Source organism: Saccoglossus kowalevskii, chromosome 19, assembly GCF_978046115.1.
Source record: "Saccoglossus kowalevskii chromosome 19, keSacKowa6.1, whole genome shotgun sequence".
Lineage (NCBI taxonomy): Eukaryota > Metazoa > Hemichordata > Enteropneusta > Harrimaniidae > Saccoglossus > Saccoglossus kowalevskii.
The window spans coordinates 11,046,957-11,068,344 of record NC_140659.1 but is presented as its reverse complement, the minus strand read 5'-3'; the positions used below and the strand labels follow the sequence as shown (position 1 = coordinate 11,068,344).

Sequence of the window (21,388 nt, the reverse complement as noted above, 5' to 3'; positions counted from 1 at the left end):
CTATTAACATTTTGATTGACCATCTTACAAAGGATCGTAGAAAAGTGTGAATGTTGATGATTCGGTCTTTAATGCGTCAAGTTCGTCATCGAGTTCGCATCACGTGACGACTTGATACTTTCCGATCACTGTCAGGTTACATTTCCACCTCTTATTGCACGTCATTTTGGTCAGAACTCTGTCTAGACGTGTTATATATCCGAGTTATCACCACGCATATCGGATAACAATGCCAATTTGTCTTTTTGTTGCTATTTCGTTGCTCACGATAATGGCGTCATTGCAGGCCTTGTTGCGGACTTTGGTGATACACACCTTAGCCCTAAAAAATAGTCACCTGTTGACCTCTGAATAGACGAATAATAGCATGCCATTGGACTTCTTTTCAGTGACTTCACTGTCGATGGCACAACCGGTGAAGTGACAACTCTGAAAGCGTTTGACAGAGAAGAACAGGATACGTATGAGGTGTATATTCTTGCTGTAGATCATGGTGAAAGTCCTCGTTCCGGACAGACTTATGTGACAGTTACACTAGCTGATATCAACGACAATCCACCAGTGTTTGAATCAGATTCTTATGAAGCAGCTGTACCGGAGCAGACATTAGATGTTTTCGTCATTACTGTGAAGGTAATTATAAGTAATCGTACAATAATACATAATAACATAAATTAATAACCACATCCTTAGTTGACTCAATGAAAATAAATACTTCTTGGTTAAAAAATGTTGAAAACGTTTTAGAGCAGTGTGAACTGAAAGAATTAAAGTCTGACAACCCTTTTAAAATAAATAACATAAATCACAAAATATTATATCAATATCAGTGAAAATGTTAAATATTTCATTCTTTCCCATCATGACATCCACTGTTCCCCTTACATACATACATATATATGTGTAGTGTAAACTTTGTGGCTTTTTTGGTAATGCTATCCAGTATCTATGATTGGTGCCTGTCTATCAGTGTACATCAATTCATACACATTATATACATTATATTCTCATCACTTAGGCTAATGACATTGACGCAGATGAAAATGCCGTTGTGAGTTATGCCGTTGTTGCTGAAAATGGTACAGACTATGAATACTTTGATGTAGATCAGACAACTGGCGATGTGTATATTACATCGTTCGTGACGATAGAGGATGTGGGAGAGAGGCTAACAGTGAAGATAGAAGCATATAATGAGATACCTTATGCATCTGATGATATTGTCAATGGTACAACAAATATTACAGTCACATTACTGGTTAGTTACTTTTACTCATTTCTATAAGCCCCTCCCCCACTTCTTTGCACAGTTTTAATTATTTTTTGTAATAAGATTATTCAATACCAAAATCTAAAACTATCTGTTCAACATTTAATATTTATTAAATATTGCTCATTAAATACATGCATTAAAGATTGAAAAAAAAAATTGACATGCATATGTTTCTGAATATGACTTGCTTTTAGTTTTTTTCTGTTTGCTTTAAATACATAAAAAAAAATGGTTACAATCATAAGTTTGTTGTAGACTTGTTCTCTAGTGCAAAATTGGAAATATGTAATTAATTGTTTTGTAAAGATATGAACTGTTAGGTTCTGGTAATTATATTTTTGGCTTTCTGGTAATTATATTTTTGGCTTTTCAGTGTTTTTTAAAGTGCCCTTATTAATTCATAATTAATAATATATTTCTGTATATATTTTATGAAGAGAATAATTATGCTCGATCAGGGTTTAATGCTTGGTCATTACTATCATATTTTTTTAACTTAATTAATGCATCGAAAAAAAAAATATATTTCATAATTATAATAATTCATCTGACATCATTTCTTAGACATGATTGGACTGATTTTGTTAAAAAAGCAAGTCATATTCAGAAACATATGCATGTCAATTTTTTTTCTTTGGTACACTTCCACGTATATTGTTCAGATTTTGCAAATTTAACCGACAATTTTTTTGTAAAAATCACAAATAAAAACTGAATGAGGACTATGTCATTGACAATGACTTATTCCAAAGTAAGTTTAGATCACCGCTGCAGTGGCTAATTAATTAAGATGTGTGAAGCAAGCGTGATTGGAAAGGCAAGAAATGCCTGACCCAATATGTGACACAAATGAGATAAATTTTCAACTCAAATGTGACAAATATGCAACCTTAATGCAATAAATATGTAATTAATTCAGCCATTATTAATTTAAAATCTAAAAATTAATGCTGTCATTGTTCTTTATTTCAAACAAGGGCTTCTCTGCACATAGTTAAAGGGCGGCGATCATCGTGCCACGTATGGGCGAGATATAAGGGTCTCATATGAAAAAAGATGACAACTTTGACATTACCAAGTTTTGTTTAGGTAATTTTTAGATGATTGGAAGGTGTCAAAGAATTCACCAGCGGTAATTAGTGCAAGTTGCGCCCAGGTCAAATCTCATACTTGCGATTCCCATTAGAAGAACGCATTCGATTGTGGGAAAATCAATGTTTATCAACACTAATGTCGCACATGCGCAGTGCGACAACTGCCACCCGTTAATATTTTGAAATATATCTCTGGCAGAATAGAAAGATGTGTAAATCATGATAATTGTGTTTTTTGTTTATTTTTTTAATTATTTATAAATATTTTTCAGCAATACAATGCATCCAATGACTATGGACCAGAATTCAGTGCCACATCATATCCTATGAACACTGCAGAGAATGACTATAGTGGTGCTGATATCGATGTGACAGTTGGCTGGGTATATGCAACTGACTTTGATGGCCAAGTTGTTGGATATGATATACTATATGGTAACAAAAACAACCAATTCAATATATCGATGGTAAGTTAAGATTTATCTTGCTTGCCCTGTTCATTATAGGGAAAGTTGCATATCAATTGATGCATTAATCCAGAACAATTGTCAGTCCTTAGTTTCATTAGCTTATTTTTAATATGTTTCTTGCATTAGAATGGCAGTATTACAACAGCAGGAGAGATAGATCGAGAGACTCAACCTCTTCACAAGTTATATGTCATTGCTGTGGATGATGGGATACCTCCTAGAACTGTAAGTCATGCAACTACCTAGACATTATGGGGTTATTACGAGGATACCTCAAAGTATGCATGAAGACAGTACAGCAGGAGTATCGACCAACGCGCAGCAGAGGTTGTTGCGACAGTGTACTGTCTGAGTGCATACTTTCAGATATCCTCGTAATAACCTTATTATTATACATCTTTTCCTTCCAAGGATACATCATGGGAATATCAAAATTCAAAATGTTTAGAACAGAAATTTGCATTTTCTAATATGGTAGGATGAAAATACCCCATGAAATACCGCAAAATTACGGCACGCTGTAACTTTTGGTGTTACGGTGACAGATGTATAATAGTATATTATATTCACTGTTAGCAGCTGATTATTACATGCCTTATAGGTATGCTAGGTAATATTTGGTTAAAATAATAATTTATTTGAAGAAAGGAAACTATATAGTTGTGACAATTTTACTGGCTATCAGACTTTAGACTAGGGATTCACAGACTAACTGTGATTTTTATAACTCAAGCTGCAGACAATTCCTGTCTGAAAATTCAACTGCATGTCTACAATTCATGTACAACATGTAGTGTGTTTGCTTTCAAAATCTGCATGAGTGAAATCAAATGTAAAAACATGACACACAAGGGTCATAGCGTTGTCAAAACATTGTGTGGGATTTGACAAATGTGAAACTATATTTAGGATATTTCCACACTTAATAATCATTTGATTATGGTCAGTGTTGATGAGGTATTGATAATTAATTCCTCTCTGAGAGAATTTTGATATATTGAACTATAAAAAAGGAAAATTCAGGTTCAAAATCAAATCATTTGATTTTTGTGGCAGACGATTGACGCCACTAATGCATTACGCGAGATCTCTCAGTGAACGGAATTCACTCATCTCTGTAATAAACTGCCACCAAGATCTCATTGAGAGTGTGTGTGAAATAAAGACACTAGATTTGTTTTTGATGATTATATTGTTATGGAGAAAATTGAACATTATTTGATGGGCAAAAACTCACTCATGGCTCTGTAATGAAAAAAATACGGTTATCATGAGAATGCATTTTCCTTGTAATAACCTTATTATTATACTTTTTTTTAGCTCCACTGTCGACTTTGTCGAGCGGAGCTTATCATATGAATGATTGTTCGTTGTCGTCTGTCGTCTTTCATTCGTCGTTTGTGTCAATGTTTTACTTTTTCGACTTCTTCTTGAAAACTATGAGCCTGAATGCTTTGATACTTGGTGTATATGTACCTTGGGTAGACCTCTCTCAGATTTGTTCATTTCATGATCATATCTTCAATTCTCTAATTTTGGTGAATATTTTTGTCATTTTTGGTAAAAAGTGATATTTTTGACTGGTTAAAAACCACAATCATTTATGGTGAAAAATGATATTTTTGAATTCTTGTTGAAAACAGCAAGTCCCATAGCATTGATACTATGCATATTGTTCATTTTCTAATGATATCTTCTGTTCTTTAATTGAAATGTGCATTGCTAACAGCGGAGCTATCTCAGCCGAGAGGCTGCTTGTTCCTGCTTGCAGTAATAATTTAATGAAAGATAGCTTGAAATGGCAATGAAAGAATTTTGCTCTGTGTGAACATTTGCTTTCAGTGACATGATTCCTATTCCCGTCATACAATATAGCATGTATTTCTGCATCAAATGTAAACAAAAGAAATTCAAATCAGCTTTCAATAAGCAAAATTTGAATTTTCGAACAAATGCTGGTATATTTTGGAACAAGTTTTCAGTGCGAGATGTATAATGATACATTTGTAATCTTTTGTTTCTGCTTATGAATGCATGCAGTCCAATTACATATATTACTTATTCCAGTATCAAAGTAAATATTGTATTTTTTTTTTTTTTCTCTTTTAGGGGTTGACACAAGTTGTGGTGGAAGTTGATGATGTAAATGATAATATTCCCAAGTTTGTGCAAAGTACATATAATGTGACAGTTAGAGAAGGAACACGTGGGGTTATTGTCAATGTCACGGTATGTTAAAACTGGTTGGTTGCTTTTAAATAATTTTGGCAGAAAAAGAATGTTTTAGAAATGAATTTGTTGCTAAATAAAACTATAACTGCATTGTATTGAAGGCTTTGAAAGAACTTTTTAAAGGTCCTTTTTTAATTGTACTGTAATGTTATAATATAATTACACAGCTAGGTATTTTTTTTCTGAAAGCTTTCTGCATATAAATTAATCTCTTAGGTTGAAGGCTACTCATACTAGGATACCAGGATTTTTGCGTTTTGCAATAAATAATATCAGGAAGTTGTGGATCGCCAACCTTTTGGTTGACCACACCTGTCGTCTTCCATTCGTCATACGGTGTATATCGTCCGTCAACTTTTTCATTCAAACAAATTCTTTTCCAAAACTGTCAACTTGTTTGCCTTGCTATTCATATCACGCCTAACTGGGATTGTCCTCTCTCAGATTTGTTAATTTCATCACATCACATGTAAACCTCTAGTTTTTAGGAATATTTTTGTCATTTATGGTTGAAAATGATTTTTTCCACAACCGCTTGTCAGATTGCTTTGATATTTGGTATGAATTTTGTTGACATCGAATACATTAAGACTTTCCATGGCACCATATGCAAATGTTTATTTTTAGTGCATCTTCAACATTTTTTGTTGGCACATTTTCACATTTCTATGAAATTCATAATGTAGACACATGGACTGGTTCTCGCTCAAGTTTGGTCATTTGATGAGCATATCTTCATTTTTGTGGAATTTATGATTTTTTTGTAATTAGTTTTGTGGATTTTTTCACATTATGATACGTTATATGTTCCATATAAAGGGGCTATGTATACTGTATGGACTTCAGTAGACAACTGTATCAGTAGGAAGCTAGGATTTCTCAGTACACATTGTCTTGGAAGATTACTTAACTGTCATAGATTTCACTTCTCCTATCCACCTAGTAACTGCCACTGCCCTCTGCATTTGTTAATTACAGCAGAGCTTTACTACAAGGGTGCTTGTTTAGTGAATGACGGTTTTGTCAGTATTAGAACCCTTTTGCAATTGGTTCCTATGGTGGAGAAGTATAATGCCATATCTCAAATTGTAGGCTGGTGACATATACATTGTAGGGTGGGGAAGTTATGTACATGTAATGTGTTTTCCTAAATTTGAGTTGAAGTCTTTTGCTTTTGTATTTTAGGAACTCTTCTCAAATAATAATTGTTTAAAAATATTTGGCCAGTTTTTGAAATGTCGCACCATAGCACAGCAACAGGATGCTGTTCCATGTTACCATGACAACTATATATTATGTGATTTATCACAAACTTACTCAAAAATTATGATTATGCTTCTACCTTAATCATTAATTAAATTATGTGAATTATGCTTAAACTTTTTGCCAAAATACTGTTTCATTGCATTAACAGTGATAGTCTGTAAATTTTCAAGTAAAAGCACACATTTTTACTGGTAATAACTCTATATTACGTTTACCAGGCTGTTGATGACGACATTGATGTGAATGGTGATGTATATTACGCATTCACCAGCAATACTAGTAGTGAGTATGGTATTGGAATCAAGGATAACACTGGTGAGATTTACTTAGACGAGGTCCTGTATGCAAATGAGACTGACACCATCAAGCTGGAGGTAGTTGCATACAATGTAGTGCCATACGTTGGTTATAGCGCTACCAACGACACAACATTAGTAACGATAATTGTTGAGGTGAGTGTATAACACTATCTTAGACACACAATTAGTCATTTGATTCACATGACTATACCTATAGTGAGATAATTTGAAAATATCCTAACTTAGATGTAAACCAATTTGCTAAATACATGTACTGAAATTACAGCATGTCGATTCAGCAAGGCTTGTTAGATTTCATTTCTAGCTATTTTAGTGCATATAGAGATTACAAACAAAACTGTGTTGTATAAACCACAATAGACCATTTTCCGTTCACTTCGATATCCCACGCTATGCGTGAAATCGAGCGTAAAAACAGAACAAACAATGGTCATAGCATCGTAGGATTCAAGAAACGTGTAAGTATTTTAGGGGATATTTCCATGCTGTACACATTTGATGATAGTCAATTTTGATGAAGTAAGGGTATAAATGCCACAAAATACAGCTTCTGGGAGTTTCATGGTTATATCAGACCTTGCTATTTAAAAATGGCTGGAAATGGCTGGCTTTCCTAAAAGCATGGAAGCGAGTTATGCAAGTGATTTCAATGTGTTGTGAAATAATAAAATAAAAAACAAGCAAGTATTTTTTAAATCCCCTGGGCAAAATTTTGCATTCTTGAGCGATTGCTTGCCTTAGATGAAAAGGTTGTATTCAAATGTCACACTGATTTAATTTTATGGATGACATCCTCTGGAGACCCCACATCTAATGCGAGAGGGCGAAAAAAAAAAAAAAACTGCTAAAAAAATAAAATGCTGCTAAAACCACAGAACTACGGAGCTGGTATAAAAATTACGAATTGAACTACAGAACCAAGTGTATCATAAAAACAACAAGAAATAAATAAATATTAAATAAAGAAAAAACTTACTGTGTTGTATTGAAAAAAAAAATTGAATTAAAAATGAACAATAAGTTTGTCGACAGCAACCTGGAAATTAACTTCTTTGACATTCAAACTACAGCTTTTAAAGTGACACTTCAGATAGACTAAGTGTAGACACAAATGCTCTAGAACTACTTCAACTATGTAACAAATTATAAGAGGCTCGGTATTGAAAAAGAACACCAACAAAAATTTGGATGCAGAAAATTATGTACATGTATCTTGATGAAAATTTGTCATCTGATCAAAATATTATTGACTGTGTGTGCAAGCAAATTATCCAAATCAGAAAATGTTGCAGTTTTGTCGGCTTCAATGCGGACAAAGCAACCGAATTGACTTGTCGCCTGACTGACCTTTAGGCCACCATACACCTCTACTCCTCTCCCATTTTTCTCATCATTGCAGAAGAAACGCGGGACAGCCACTCTGGACAATATGTCCTGAAAGTTGTCTGGGCGAAACTCGCTTGCTGCTACCAATCTCTCGTATAGCTGTGTAAACGTCACATCTCCCTGGCCGACGTCAATTGCGTACCAGTCTACAACAATCCCTCAGTTTTTCCTCTGAACTTTTATGCTCACGTATTTTGGTGGCGTGGTCGCCAAGTTGGAATTCCCGGCAACGCAATACGCACGTGCAGAAGATCATTCACGACAAAATTGGCACGTTTTGAGGTAGTCCAAAACGAGTTGTACGACAAGCCGGCGCTTTGCGACAATATGAGTCGGCAAGTTCTGGACAGAAAACCAATCTGTGGAGACTCGTCGTTGGAGATTTTTTTTTTTTTTTTTTTTTTGAGAACAGGCGAAAACTAATGAGCGCGCGGATGTCATCCATAAAATTAAGTCGGTGTGGCCTAAGAGACAATTCACGTTTTGTAATTATTAGTGGATTGTATACAGAATTTCATGATCACATACTTCAAGTGTTTACTTGAGAAATGTAACAGTGTTTTATATATTTGTTCTCTAGGGACCTTGTAACATGTTTGATCCACAGTTTGATGAAGACTCATGGAGTTTCTTGGTGTCTGAAGACGATCCTCATCCTAATATTGGTAGATTCGTAGGTAATGTCAGTGCTTTTGATCCAGATCTTCTCTATCCTATTACTATATATGATATCATCTATGGCAATGAGGATGAAAAGTTCAGTATTTCTGATGTAAGTATTTGTTGATTTATATCTCTATTGCAATAAATGTTAAAGTTGCTTTCTCACTTTGTATTAAATGCAGAAAACCACTGATTATTGTGATTACCATAAAAAATGATAAAATTTGTTGGTATGGCAACAAATCATTAAAAAAATGGAGCACTGAAGCTAGCCTTCACTGAAAGTCATGGTGACTATAATCACCATGGCAACAAAACAATTGTCATTCTAATCCCTCAAATTAATTTTTACTATATTTTAGGAGAGTTTTCTAAATTTGATTTCAGGATTCTGTTCGATAATATTTCTCATGAACTGTACAAAATCCAAAGCTTATAGAGATAAGTGAACAAATTTCTACAGATCATGGCAATAATGGTTTCCTGTCAAATTCTCCTTTTAGTGTAGTGTACTTATAGTATCAAATTTATGTGCCGGATCTCCACAAACTAGGAAACATTTATATCAGCTATATCCTTGTATAAAAGATAAACCCTCTATATGCCAAATTTACAGCTTCAAAAGGAATCCATTCTTTTCCACAAATGTGCATAGTATCACAGTTTGTATCTAGAGTGTGGTAATCATGAAAATTGAAATAATTACATTGTATTATATTGTGTGACAGGAATCTATATAATTTATATTTTTGTATATACTTTTATTAGGATGGTGTCATCACAACTGCTGAGGTTCTTGATAGAGAAGAGAAGAATGCTTATACTTTGACTGTAAGCGGTGAAGATGAAGGAGTGCCTTCAAGGACGGTGAGTGTACATTGTATAGTTATGATTGAATGAGTAGTAATTAGTTAGTGAATTACTGAGAGAGTGAGAGTATGAGTAGTGAGTATTAGCATTGGGTGTGTAAATGTGAGCTTGAGTAAGAGGGAGGGATTGAGTGAGTGGAGTGGTGAGCAGTGTACCTTCTAACGTACAGTGATTTGTGATTGTTGAAAAATAAAAAAAATAATTTGATGATAATGATAATAATGATTCATAGCACCTCTACACATTGTGTAGTATTATTTCTTGTTTGATTTGTCAAGCATGGGGGAGAGTATGATAGTTGCCCCCCCCCCCCTTCATCAATTTTTGTTGTTGACTCTAGGTGACATCTGGTGCCATTTATATACAATTAAATCAATAAATTCATGCCTTATTTTCAAAATTATGATATGTTTTGATGTTACCAAACCTTTTTTTTAGAAAAAGTAAATTTCAAAATTCAATTTCTGGTTATGTTATTTGGAATACTCATTTATCAGTGACGTGTCAAAATGACTTATAGGGCACACTGGTGGTGAGTAAGAAAATTATGTAAATGAATCAGTATATGGTCAATGGTTGAATGAGGTGAGCTGAATTGAGTTGTGAATAGAGTAAAGTGCACTTTGGTCAAAAGTGCATCATGGGTATTTTCTGATACCTGAATCACTGACAGATATGCACATACTATTGCAAACTTGAGCAAACTATTGATTGTTTGCTAGACTTAGTTTGTCATTTTAAATTTCATAATCTCATGTTGTTCTTTTTCAGTCTGTGACAGAAGTAGTAATCACAGTGGATGATCTGAATGACAATCCACCAGAGTTTGTTGAGGTTGAATATTCAGGAACAATAGATGAAAACTCTGTTGCTGGTGAATTAGTGATTATTGTAAGTTAATATTGTCTTAGTTCTTATTGTCATGTTGGAAAGACATATGACATCTCGTAATGTCATTATGGTGGATAATCGTATGTGGAGTTATCATCAAATGTGATGGTGTTGTTCGAATTTTCTGTAAACGAACAATGTATTTTACACATGTTGTATATGTCGCTATGAGTCCCATATTGAGCAGGACACAGTGCGACAACCATTGCCAATTTCTTGTAGTCATGACAACTGAAGCCATTTTGATTTTGGAACATAAATACATGTCAGATGATAAAATAACTGCAACTATTCTATTGTCACTTTTAGTAAGATGACTATTGAGTTAAAAATTCATGTTCAAAATCATCACAATTATACCACGACTGTGGTTTATTAACGTCGCTGCTGAAACTATAACAGTTTCAAAGCAAAATATTGGCTTTGCCATAGAATCAAATCAAATCTGTCATTTTATATACATGAATAATTTGAAAACATTAGATTGACACTTTCTTGATGGTTTATATAAATACTATCAGCCCTTTTTTCTTTTCTTTTTTTAAGTATTGTGATATAGAACCTGATTATCTGAAGATATAGGCTATTCAAATAAATAAGTATTTTTCTGGTTTTAAATTTTGTTTACAGCTGCCGGAGATGATAGTAACTGATGAGGACGTTGGTACGAATGCTGAGATCAATTTACGTCTTAATGGCGCTGACAGTGATCTATTCAATGTGACCTTTGAACCTGATTCTGGCTTTGCGAGAGTGACAGTTTCAGGTGATGGAGATCTAGATCGAGAAGATGTAGAAATGTATCAATTTACAGTAAGTCTTCATTTCGGGGAACGTTTGATCAATTTTTTTAATCTTTCTATTTTATCTGACACCTAAATTGTGATAAACTGATATCTATTTTAGAAGATAACTTGTGATGTCTGGGAATTTAATGAAATGTGATTTTGGTGGAATGTTAGTACCACTGATATGACATTTTATTGCCATGATGTTCTTATGAGAGAGAGAAAGTGACTTTCAGGAGTTGTCACTTGGAACAAAAGTATTGTTTTAATCATATTTTCTCACCTCTCACCATTGATAATATCTTTCTAAAAATGGGTTATTTCATCCTTAGGCTAATAAACTGATGTGAGATTGTCCAAAATGCTAAACGTTCTCCCATGCTCAACTTCTGAATTGTAATTTACTCAGCAAATATAAAAAGGTTGACAAACTCTTACAATTTAATATAAAATGTCCATATTGTATTATTAGATAGGAAATGTTAGAAAACAAAATATTGTTTATTTATATGTTTGAACTATAGAGGGTGCTATTTTAAGTGTTATTCATTAGTACAGTGACAGAAACCATATTTTATGCTATATGATGACCATGTATTGTGACTAATTCCTACAATAATAGTTATTAAAAGTTAATGCACTATTTCACCATCAACCAGAAAAGCACTTTTAAATATTAATCACTGTTCTTCCAAAGTTGCACTCTTTAGTGCATGGAGATGGTGTTAACATTCTCAGAACAATATTGCAATCCCTAAACATTTCAGAACCAATAAACAAATGCAGACAAAGATTTTTTTTTAATTATCACTACTGTTTTCCCCCATGCTGTGAATCGTTCTCCCACACTGAGAATATCAATTTGTTTTTTTTATTCAAAGTCACACAATTACAATGATTTGATACATGTATATCCCATTAAACGGTCCATAACTTGTATTCAGACCATTGACTGAATTGGAAATGTTTTTTGGATTAGACTGATTTCCTCAGCAAGGAGAGACTCCTGCATTTAGAATATGTATACTTTCACAGTATGAAATATGACAGAACATGTCACATACTCTGTTTTCATTTTTTGGATCGATACAAACCCTTGTGTCTGTTGACATGATAAGAAATATATTCAAGACAATATTTTATAAACTAAACACTAAATACTGTTACAGAGTAAGTGTATATAAACATATGCTGATAGCATGGAAATAGTGTTCCTTTGTTTTGGTTTAAATACTATCAGCTTTCCTGGCATAACTCATTTTAAATTTCAATACAATATTTCTTCCTCAGGTAGAAGCCAGCAACGCTGCTGATTTTGCTGTTATTTCATCAGTACCACTGAACATAACCCTGATTGACAATAACGATAACGCACCAATATTTGACGAGACAGAGATTTTTGAAGTCAGCGAGGTGGAGCCAATAGGTTACCCAGTTGGAACAGTGACAGCTCATGATGCAGATGCAACAGATAGGAATAATGGCATTCATTATTACTTTGTTGATGGTGATTATGGGAAATTTGACATAGATCGTGAAACAGGTACAGTACAGATATTTATTACCTTGAGAAGTCTTCTGTAACACCATGTCATCCTGAATGCAATATATCATAGTCTCCGCCAACACAAAAATATTCAGTTTAAAATGTTTTTGCTATTTTCCTACAAAAAATTGTATACTGTGAAATACTTTAATTTTGCCTGGAATATATCTTTGATGAAGGGATGGTTCAGTGAAAATAAAAATCCAGTGAATATACATTTTGTGTTATACTTTACATTCAACTCATCAAAAATCAGCAATAAATTCTATATAAAACATCCAAAAAGTCTTTTCAACGAAAATTAAATTACGGTAATTCCCACTTAAAATAAAGTATTTTACAGTATTTGATTATTTGGTTTAATTTTTAATATTTTTTTGCCAACTTTATTGATATTATTTGTTAGATTCCCTTCCATGTTTCTTTGATGAGAGTGCACAAGTTCATGTAGTTCTCGACTGATGTTTAATTTTTGAGCCTAGTAAACAGATTTACATTAAAAAAAACAATCTCTGTTTTAGGTAACATCACTGTGGCTGACAGTTTGTTGGGAAACATCACTGGTAGATACACCTACAATATAACTGTCTTAGCGTACAACTCTGGAAGAGACCAGAACTTGGAGGATTATACAATTGTTACTATTGAAATTGGTGATTATTACAATGTACCACCTTACTTCACTAGACCTTTTTATCGAGGCAATGTTTCTGAAGATGCTGATGATGGCGATTACGTGATGACTGTTGATGCAGAAGACTACAATACTATAGAAGACTATGGTGAACTGACATACATTATTAGCCCAGGTATGCAAACTTTAATGATCCTTTTCAAAATATTATATAGCAATGCTTTCAAAGAATTCTATATCCATAAAATCATAATTTATTTCACTTAATGTTTGCACTCGTCATGGAAATATTATTTTTTTTGTTTCAAAATAATAAAATATAATATAATATTTAAGATTATTTACCATTTTGTTTTTTCAGGATTAATGGCATAAATTTACCCTTTTCACCACCAGAATGTTTTGGCCAAATTTTTTCTGCATTTTTTTCTTATATTTTTCAATATTTCTAGAAATGAAGCCTAATTTTGGAGCCAACATGCAAAATTTTAGTTAATTTTCAGTTTTTACTCAAAACATTTGGCTATTTTTGTCCCAAACTTCTGAAGGAAAGTGCAGACTATAAATAGGACTACATGTATCTTGTGAGTTTGTGATGAAAAATGGGAACTGGTGATGAAAAGGTTAATATATAAGACAATTCAAACTAATGTTTTTTTTTACAATATTCTTAAAATCAGATGATGATGTCCCGTTCAACATCAATGCAACTACTGGAGATATATACGTAGACACTTTAGGTGCTGGCTTAGATAGAGAAGACATATCACAGTACAATTTTAGCGTCATTGCCATAGACGGTGGAAACCTGAGTGCTTCAGTTCCAGTAAGGATTGACATTGATGATGTCAATGACAACAATCCTAAGTTCTACAAAGATGCTTACACCACAGCTGTATGGGATGGAAGTAGAGAGGGTATGATAGTGCTTATCGTGACAGCCAGCGATGATGATGAAGGCATCAATGCTGAGATCCGGTATTCACTTTCTGGTGCAGGTAGTGAATACTTCAAGATTGATGAAGTCACTGGGCTAATTCAAGTCAACCAGACTATAAACAGGTGTGTGTATGAAAATTATGAAATAAGGCTTAATTGTGCATGTCCCCTGAAGGCCACACATCCGGGTATTATGCATGTCCCCTAAAGGCCACACATCCTGGTATTATGCATGTCCCCTAAAGGCCACACATCCTGGTATTATGCATGACCCCTAAAGGCCACACATCCTGGTATTATGCATGTCCCCTAAGGCCACACATCCTGGTATTATGCATGTCCCCTGAAGGCCACACATCCTGGTATTATGCATGTCTCCTAAAGGCCACACATCCTGGTATTATGCATGTCCCCTAAAGGCCACACATCCTGGTATTATGCATGTCCCCTAAAGGCCACACATCCTGGTATTATGCATGACCCCTAAAGGCCACACATCCTGGTATTATGCATGACCCCTAAAGGCCACACATCCTGGTATTATGCATGTCCCCTAAAGGCCACACATCCTGGTATTTATATGCATGACCCTTAAAGGCCACACAGCCTGGTATTATGCATGACCCCTAAAGGCCACACAGCCTGGTATTATGCATGTTCCCTAAAGGCCACACAGCCTGGTATTATGCATGACCCCTAAAGGCCACACAGCCTGGTATTATGCATGTTCCCTAAAGGCCACACAGCCTGGTATTATGCATGACCCCTAAAGGCCACACATCCTGGTATTATGCATGTCCCCTAAAGGCCACACATCCTGGTATTATGCATGTCCCCTAAAGGCCACACATCCTGGTATTATGCATGTTCCCTAAAGGCCACACAGCCTGGTATTATGCATGACCCCTAAAGGCCACACAGCCTGGTATTATGCATGTTCCCTAAAGGCCACACAGCCTGGTATTATGCATGACCCCTAAAGGCCACACAGCCTGGTATTATGCATGTTCCCTAAAGGCCACACATCCTGGTATTATGCATGTCCCCTAAAGGCCACACATCCTGGTATTATGCATGTCCCCTAAAGGCCACACATCCTGGTATTATGCATGACCCCTAAAGGCCACACATCCTGGTATTATGCATGACCCCTAAAGGCCACACATCCTGGTATTATGCATGACCCCTAAAGGCCACACAGCCTGGTATTATGCATGTTCCCTAAAGGCCACACATCCTGGTATTATGCATGTCCCCTAAAGGCCACACATCCTGGTATTATACATGACCCCTAAAGGCCACACATCCTGGTATTATGCATGACCTCTAAAGGCCACACATCCTGGTATCATGCATGACCCCTAAAGGCCACACATCCTGGTATTATGCATGACCCCTAAAGGCCACACATCCTGGTATTATGCATGACCCCTAAAGGTCACACATCCTGGTACTATGCATGACCACGCCTTCTCTTTTCCAGAGTTCGTTATAACTATGACAAAAATATCTCTGCCACCACACACTGCCATTTTGTGGTGAAACGCCCCATGTTTTTTTATTAGAGAGCATTAATTTCTTCTTACTGTAAACAAGTTTAAAAATATGATCTTTTCATAAATGCAAAGAAAAAAGTGAAATAGTTATAATTTACAATGAAATAATTTAATTGCAGAATAACACGGGTACTAAGGTGTTACCCAGTTCTTCAAGCAGACCGTCCTATTGATTGCTAGGCAAAGAAATATAAGCAAATGAAAGTACTTTGTGCTATTGACGGCTAACTCGTCCTACTGCCACTCGGTAAAATGTAATAAATGAGCTTCTCATTTTGAAAACAGCAGAATTTACAACAACGCGAATGCTTTCATACACCTGTATGGCAATATTTTGGTGGGTGTATTTGAAAGTAGTATGAATAGACCAATCAGTGAAAAGCATATAATTGCGTGATGGCAGAGATATATTCGTAGAAAAAGAACTCTGCATGGAAGATTGGCTCTTAAGCTAACACATCCTGGTATTATGCATGACCCTGAAAGGTCACATATATTGGTACAATGCATGACCCTGAAAGGTCACACATCCTGGTATTATGCATGACCCTGAAAGGTCACACATCCTGGTATTATGCATGACCCTGAAAGGTCACACATCCTGGTATTATGCACGACCCGGTCTGAAAGGTCACCATTGCTGGTACTATGCATGACAATGAAAGGTCACACATCCTGGTACTATTCATGACCCTGAAAGGTCACACATCCTGGTACTATGGATGACCTTTAAAGGTCACACTTCCTGGTACTATGCATGGCCCCTAAAGGTCACACATCCTGGTACTATGCATGACCCATAAAGATAGCACATCCTGGTAGTGTGCATGGCCCATAAAGGTCACACATCCTGGTACTATGCATGAACCTGAAAGGTTACACATCCTAGTACTATGCATGACCCATAAAGATAGCACATCCTGGTAGTGTGCATGGCCCCCTAAAGCTAGGACATCCATTCTGTTACTATGAATGAAACCTTAAGGTCATAAATCCTGGCACTTTTTAAGAACTACCGGATTCTGCCTTAAATTCGCCCAGGGCCGTTAAACGACAGTTTGGGTTTTTAGAAAAAAAAATGGGACCAAGAAACCGCCCAGGGCGATTTTTGGCAGTTTTTTAAGGTGTTATTTTAATCTTTTCTGTTGCCTAAAAGTTTTGCCATAGTCATTTACGCCTATTCAAGAGTATTGATGTTTATTGCGACTAGCGTGAATGGGTTAGTTTGATTTCGACAATGAGTTGTTATCACTGTGAACAAATGCTCAGTTTATCTTTTGAAAACAACTAATTTTTTTTATTTAAAAACAAATCATGCCACTTTCCCATCAAAATCCAAGCCAAAAGATCGGACAACAACATCGGAAAATCTCTTCTGTGCTGCGTTCAATAACATTAACATATTTAAATGAGCTATGGTAATTCAAACACATTGGCATCATCAATCGTTTTTATTGGTTAATTATTGATTTAACCTGTCAGGTCAAAAAACACCATTGCAGGTCAAAACATGGCAAATATTCATTTCTACAGCATCGAGTGTTGAAAATGCGATCGGAATCGATGAAATAAGTTGAAATTTATTTGCATTTCATAACAATTCAACGAATTTATTTTGTGTACGTTACTATAATCATTACTAGGTAATTCTCAACAATTGTAAAAAGCAGGAAGACCGGATTGCGCTACCGTGATAATTTGCTATTTGTACTAAGCAATGCAGTTGTGTTCGTTTTTATTTGAAACTTCTTTTAGAATATACTTTCATTACTAATAAAATGAAACAAAAATAATTGTATTTGGCTCACAAGGTTCGTTAATGTGTTTTTTTTTTGGAGAAAGATGAGCGATCTACTTTTTAATCGAGCTAGAAAAAATGTATACAATTTTAGATTAGCTTCTGCTCCTGCTTCTGCTTCTTTCGTTTTGGATGGTCTAACTGCCGGTGTTGAAAATCGGTGTAGGTGGATTTTTCAATGAAAATATAAGACCCCTAAAAATACTTGATGATAATTATTTGAACCCCAAATAAGGGCCCACCAGCCGTGAAACCGCCCAGGGCGATTTTTTCAGATGGTGAATTTACGGCAGAATTCGGTATTACTGCCCTATAACAGTTTTAATTTCCAATTCCTACCTAAATCTTTGTTGTTTCAAATTTGTTTGATCTTAAATGACAACTGGTTGCATTTTAATATTGGAAATGAAATCTGCCAATTTACAATGATAGTTAATAATTATGTACCTCCAGAATGTACAAGTATGTGACCTTTTTGACTCCTTACTGTAAACCAAATCAGGTTATGATTTATCATAAACTAAAAATGCTCTGTTTGCACACAACAGTATCTGCTAGATTAAAAGTCTTAATATATACAACCAGTGCACATGGGTATTACCGTAATAAATGCCATTGTTTCATTGAACAAATACTCTGATATGAGCTACAAGAATGTCATTTTCAGTTCATTATGATGCATATTCTCGACTATATTGCATTTTCAAAAATATAGTATTGTCTGTTCATTGCCAGCATGTAAAAGTGAGAACTAACTGTTAAATATTATTGCATGTACTTTGCAGTGACCAGATGTTGGCTGACGGTGTCGTGGATGAGATTTTTGTGGAAGATGATGAGAATGGAAATACAACTTTATACCGCATGACCATTCAAGCAGTTGCTACTGATCTTGGATCTCCGCCACTAGAGGGAACTGCTGATGTGACAATTATTATATATGACTCACTTTGGGCTTCTCCGGAATTCAATCAAACTACATACCAGGATACAGTGATGGAAAACCTTCCAGGAGGTTAGTGTAGTATATAGTGCACTACAAAATGTATATAATGTAGCCTGACAGACGTGCTATTTGGAGGGGTAGACAAGATTTTCTTAGGGCCGCCTCTATCCATAACTCTAATCCTAACCCTGCCCTTCTTGTGCTGCCCTTGCACTTTTAATTTCATAAGACCCACTTCAGGACATGTATAGTTATCTGGAGGGGCATAAACAATTACATTAAAGGCTGGAATTTTAGAATTAGGGTTATGCATGGGTATTGAACTCATTCCGGGTGGTTAAAGAATGTTCATGATAATATAAAAATTTAATTAAGGCTTGATTTGGTTTTAAATTTTATTTCACTTAACTTTTGTCTTTTAGAATTTAATTTTTGTTGTTGTATTTTTAGATTCATATGTGACAACTGTATATGCCGCGATGATACTGGATGATAACAAGATAAACGTTACGTACGATATGGTGGAAGAACACGACAAATTTCAAATCAATCATATCTCTGTAAGTATGCATAGTAACTGTAATTTTTCGATGCATTAATTATGATGAAATATATTTCAGATCATGGGTAGCTTTATTAGTATATCTGACACTCAAAAAATAAAACTAACTGATGATTTGGAATGTGCTTTTGTGGCTGTGCATGTTTCAGCCAAGACTGAAAGAACATTATTTTCGTGTTAATTATTTTTCATTGTGAGTAAAAAAAATATGGTAAATTCACCTAAGGGCAATGTTTTATACATACTTTTTTATATTAATCAACAGGGTGTGATCACAACTAAGGAGCCACTTGACAGGGAAGATAGAGATATCTATGACATCACTGTCATAGCTATAGCTCGTATGGTTCCTAACCCACAGACATGTACCACTGTAAGTATGGTGCTTCTATGTTTTCATTTCTCACATAGTGCTTTTAATAGTCATAGCTATAGCTCGTATGCTTCCTAACCCACAGACATGTACCACTGTAAGTATGGTGCTTTTATGTTTTCATTTCTTACATTGTGCTTTTAATAGTCATAGCTATAGCTCGTATGGTTCCTAACCCACAGACATGTACCACTGTAAGCATGGTGCTTCTATGTTTTCATTTCTTACATTGTGCTTTTAATAGTCATAGCTATAGCTCGTATGGTTCCTAACCCACAGACATGTACCACTGTAAGCATGGTGCTTCTATGTTTTCATTTCTTACATTGTGCTTTTAATAGTCATAGCTATAGCTCGTATGGTTCCTAACCCACAGACATGTACCACTGTAAGCATGGTGCTTCTATGTTTTCATTTCTTACATTGTGCTTTTAATAGTCATAGCTATAGCTTGTATGGTTCCTAACCCACAGACATGTACCACTGTAAGCATGGTGCTTCTATGTTTTCATTTCTTACACTGTGCTTTTAATAGTCATAGCTATAGCTCGTATGGTTCCTAACCCACAGACATGTACCACTGTAAGCATGGTGCTTCTATGTTTTCATTTCTTACACTGTGCTTTTAATAGTCATAGCTATAGCTCGTATGGTTCCTAACCCACAGACATGTACCACTTTAAGCATGGTGCTTCTATGTTTTCATTTCTTACACTGTGCTTTTAATAGTCATAGCTATAGCTCGTATGGTTCCTAACCCACAGACATGTACCACTGTAAGCATGGCGCTTCTATGTTTTCATTTCTTACACTGTGCTTTTAATAGTCATAGCTATAGCTCGTATGGTTCCTAACCCACAGACATGTACCACTGTAAGCATGGCGCTTCTATGTTTTCATTTCTTACACTGTGCTTTTAATAGTACTTGACTTAGCTATCATAGTGTTGTTTTTTCTCCCTCAAAGCACAAAGGACCAGCTTAACATTCATTCAATTTTTCATCTGCAATAAAAAAGTCTTAGCCAATCTTTCACCATGAATCCAGGAACTTTGTACATAATTAATTTATTTGATATTTCCAATAGGTTACCATAGTGATTGAAGATGAAAATGACAATGCTCCTCACTTCAACTCATCTGATTACTCTTTTGGTGTTTCTGAAGATGCTGTATTCGGTTTAACAATTGGGGATGTTGTTGCTACGGATATTGACCTGGCAGAAAATGCGAACATAGAGTACAGTATTATTGATGGGGATGATGGTTTGTCAAATTCACTTCTTTTTTTTTTTCGTTCCTTATATGTAACAAACATTTTGTGTTTGAATTTTTAAACATTGGACACTGAGGGCGTTGTTGGTGTTACAGTACAGTCTACAAGGTTTATTGGCATTGATGGCTATTTCTGTGTTGAAATGTAAGCAGGAGTTTTCTTCATGCGCATATGAGGGCGCTATACAATGTTATTCTAATTTTCGAAATCATGCCTATGTACTTTTAGTCAGTGTGTTGCAAATGAGGTGAACAAGGATTTTATCCTAATTGAGCTTCCACTAAGAATAAAATTGTTTAGTCCAGCTGACTTAGTTACTGTAAAATATTTTATTTTTGCTTGGAATTAATTTTCGTTATTTTCACTGAAGGAATGATTCAGTGAAAATAAAATCCATACAAAACACTCAAAAAGTCTTTTCATCAAAAATTAATTACAGCTAAAATAAAGTATTTTACAGTACTTACTAAGTTTATTACCAACTTTGTAATCATCTGACAAACAGAT

General features: G+C 35.0%; 2 protein-coding genes and 1 long non-coding RNA gene across 3 annotated transcripts in view; all 3 read left to right on the top strand.

Annotated features, from left to right (window-relative positions):
* The first annotated feature begins 899 nt into the window (after positions 1-899).
* Positions 900-2,843, top strand: LOC146730270 (cadherin-99C-like). The gene is made up of 3 exons (XM_085493683.1): positions 900-929; positions 1,019-1,258; positions 2,640-2,843. Exons 1-3 carry the CDS (start codon positions 900-902, stop codon positions 2,841-2,843), a joined length of 474 nt encoding a protein of 157 aa, XP_085349809.1.
* Positions 2,844-2,962: 119 nt separating this feature from the next.
* Positions 2,963-6,692, top strand: LOC146730269 (uncharacterized). Its single transcript, XR_014927392.1, has 3 exons — positions 2,963-3,062; positions 4,947-5,066; positions 6,554-6,692. It is a non-coding gene; the product is annotated as an uncharacterized LOC146730269 (long non-coding RNA).
* Positions 6,693-7,047: 355 nt separating this feature from the next.
* The window catches only part of LOC102807550 (protocadherin Fat 4-like), a 44,930-nt gene continuing 30,589 nt past the window's right edge, over positions 7,048-21,388 (top strand). The window contains exons 1-12 of the mRNA XM_085493682.1: positions 7,048-7,113; positions 8,622-8,813; positions 9,473-9,571; positions 10,346-10,465; positions 11,096-11,278; positions 12,544-12,796; positions 13,321-13,608; positions 14,114-14,495; positions 18,512-18,741; positions 19,123-19,232; positions 19,500-19,607; positions 20,694-20,871. Of these exons, the coding sequence (XP_085349808.1) occupies positions 7,048-7,113; positions 8,622-8,813; positions 9,473-9,571; positions 10,346-10,465; positions 11,096-11,278; positions 12,544-12,796; positions 13,321-13,608; positions 14,114-14,495; positions 18,512-18,741; positions 19,123-19,232; positions 19,500-19,607; positions 20,694-20,871 (2,209 nt within the window). The remainder of the gene's footprint in view (positions 7,114-8,621; positions 8,814-9,472; positions 9,572-10,345; positions 10,466-11,095; positions 11,279-12,543; positions 12,797-13,320; positions 13,609-14,113; positions 14,496-18,511; positions 18,742-19,122; positions 19,233-19,499; positions 19,608-20,693; positions 20,872-21,388) is intronic.

What these genes read in the sequence shown, in the direction of transcription:
- LOC146730270 (XM_085493683.1), top strand. Translation starts at nt 900, where the DNA reads ATGTGTAGTGTAAACTTTGTGGCTTTTTTG. An exon ending in TAAACTTTGTGGCTTTTTTG is followed by an intron (nt 930 to 1,018) that starts GTAATGCTATCC and finishes CTCATCACTTAG; the next exon opens with GCTAATGACATTGACGCAGA. An exon ending in ATATTACAGTCACATTACTG is followed by an intron (nt 1,259 to 2,639) that starts GTTAGTTACTTT and finishes AATATTTTTCAG; the next exon opens with CAATACAATGCATCCAATGA.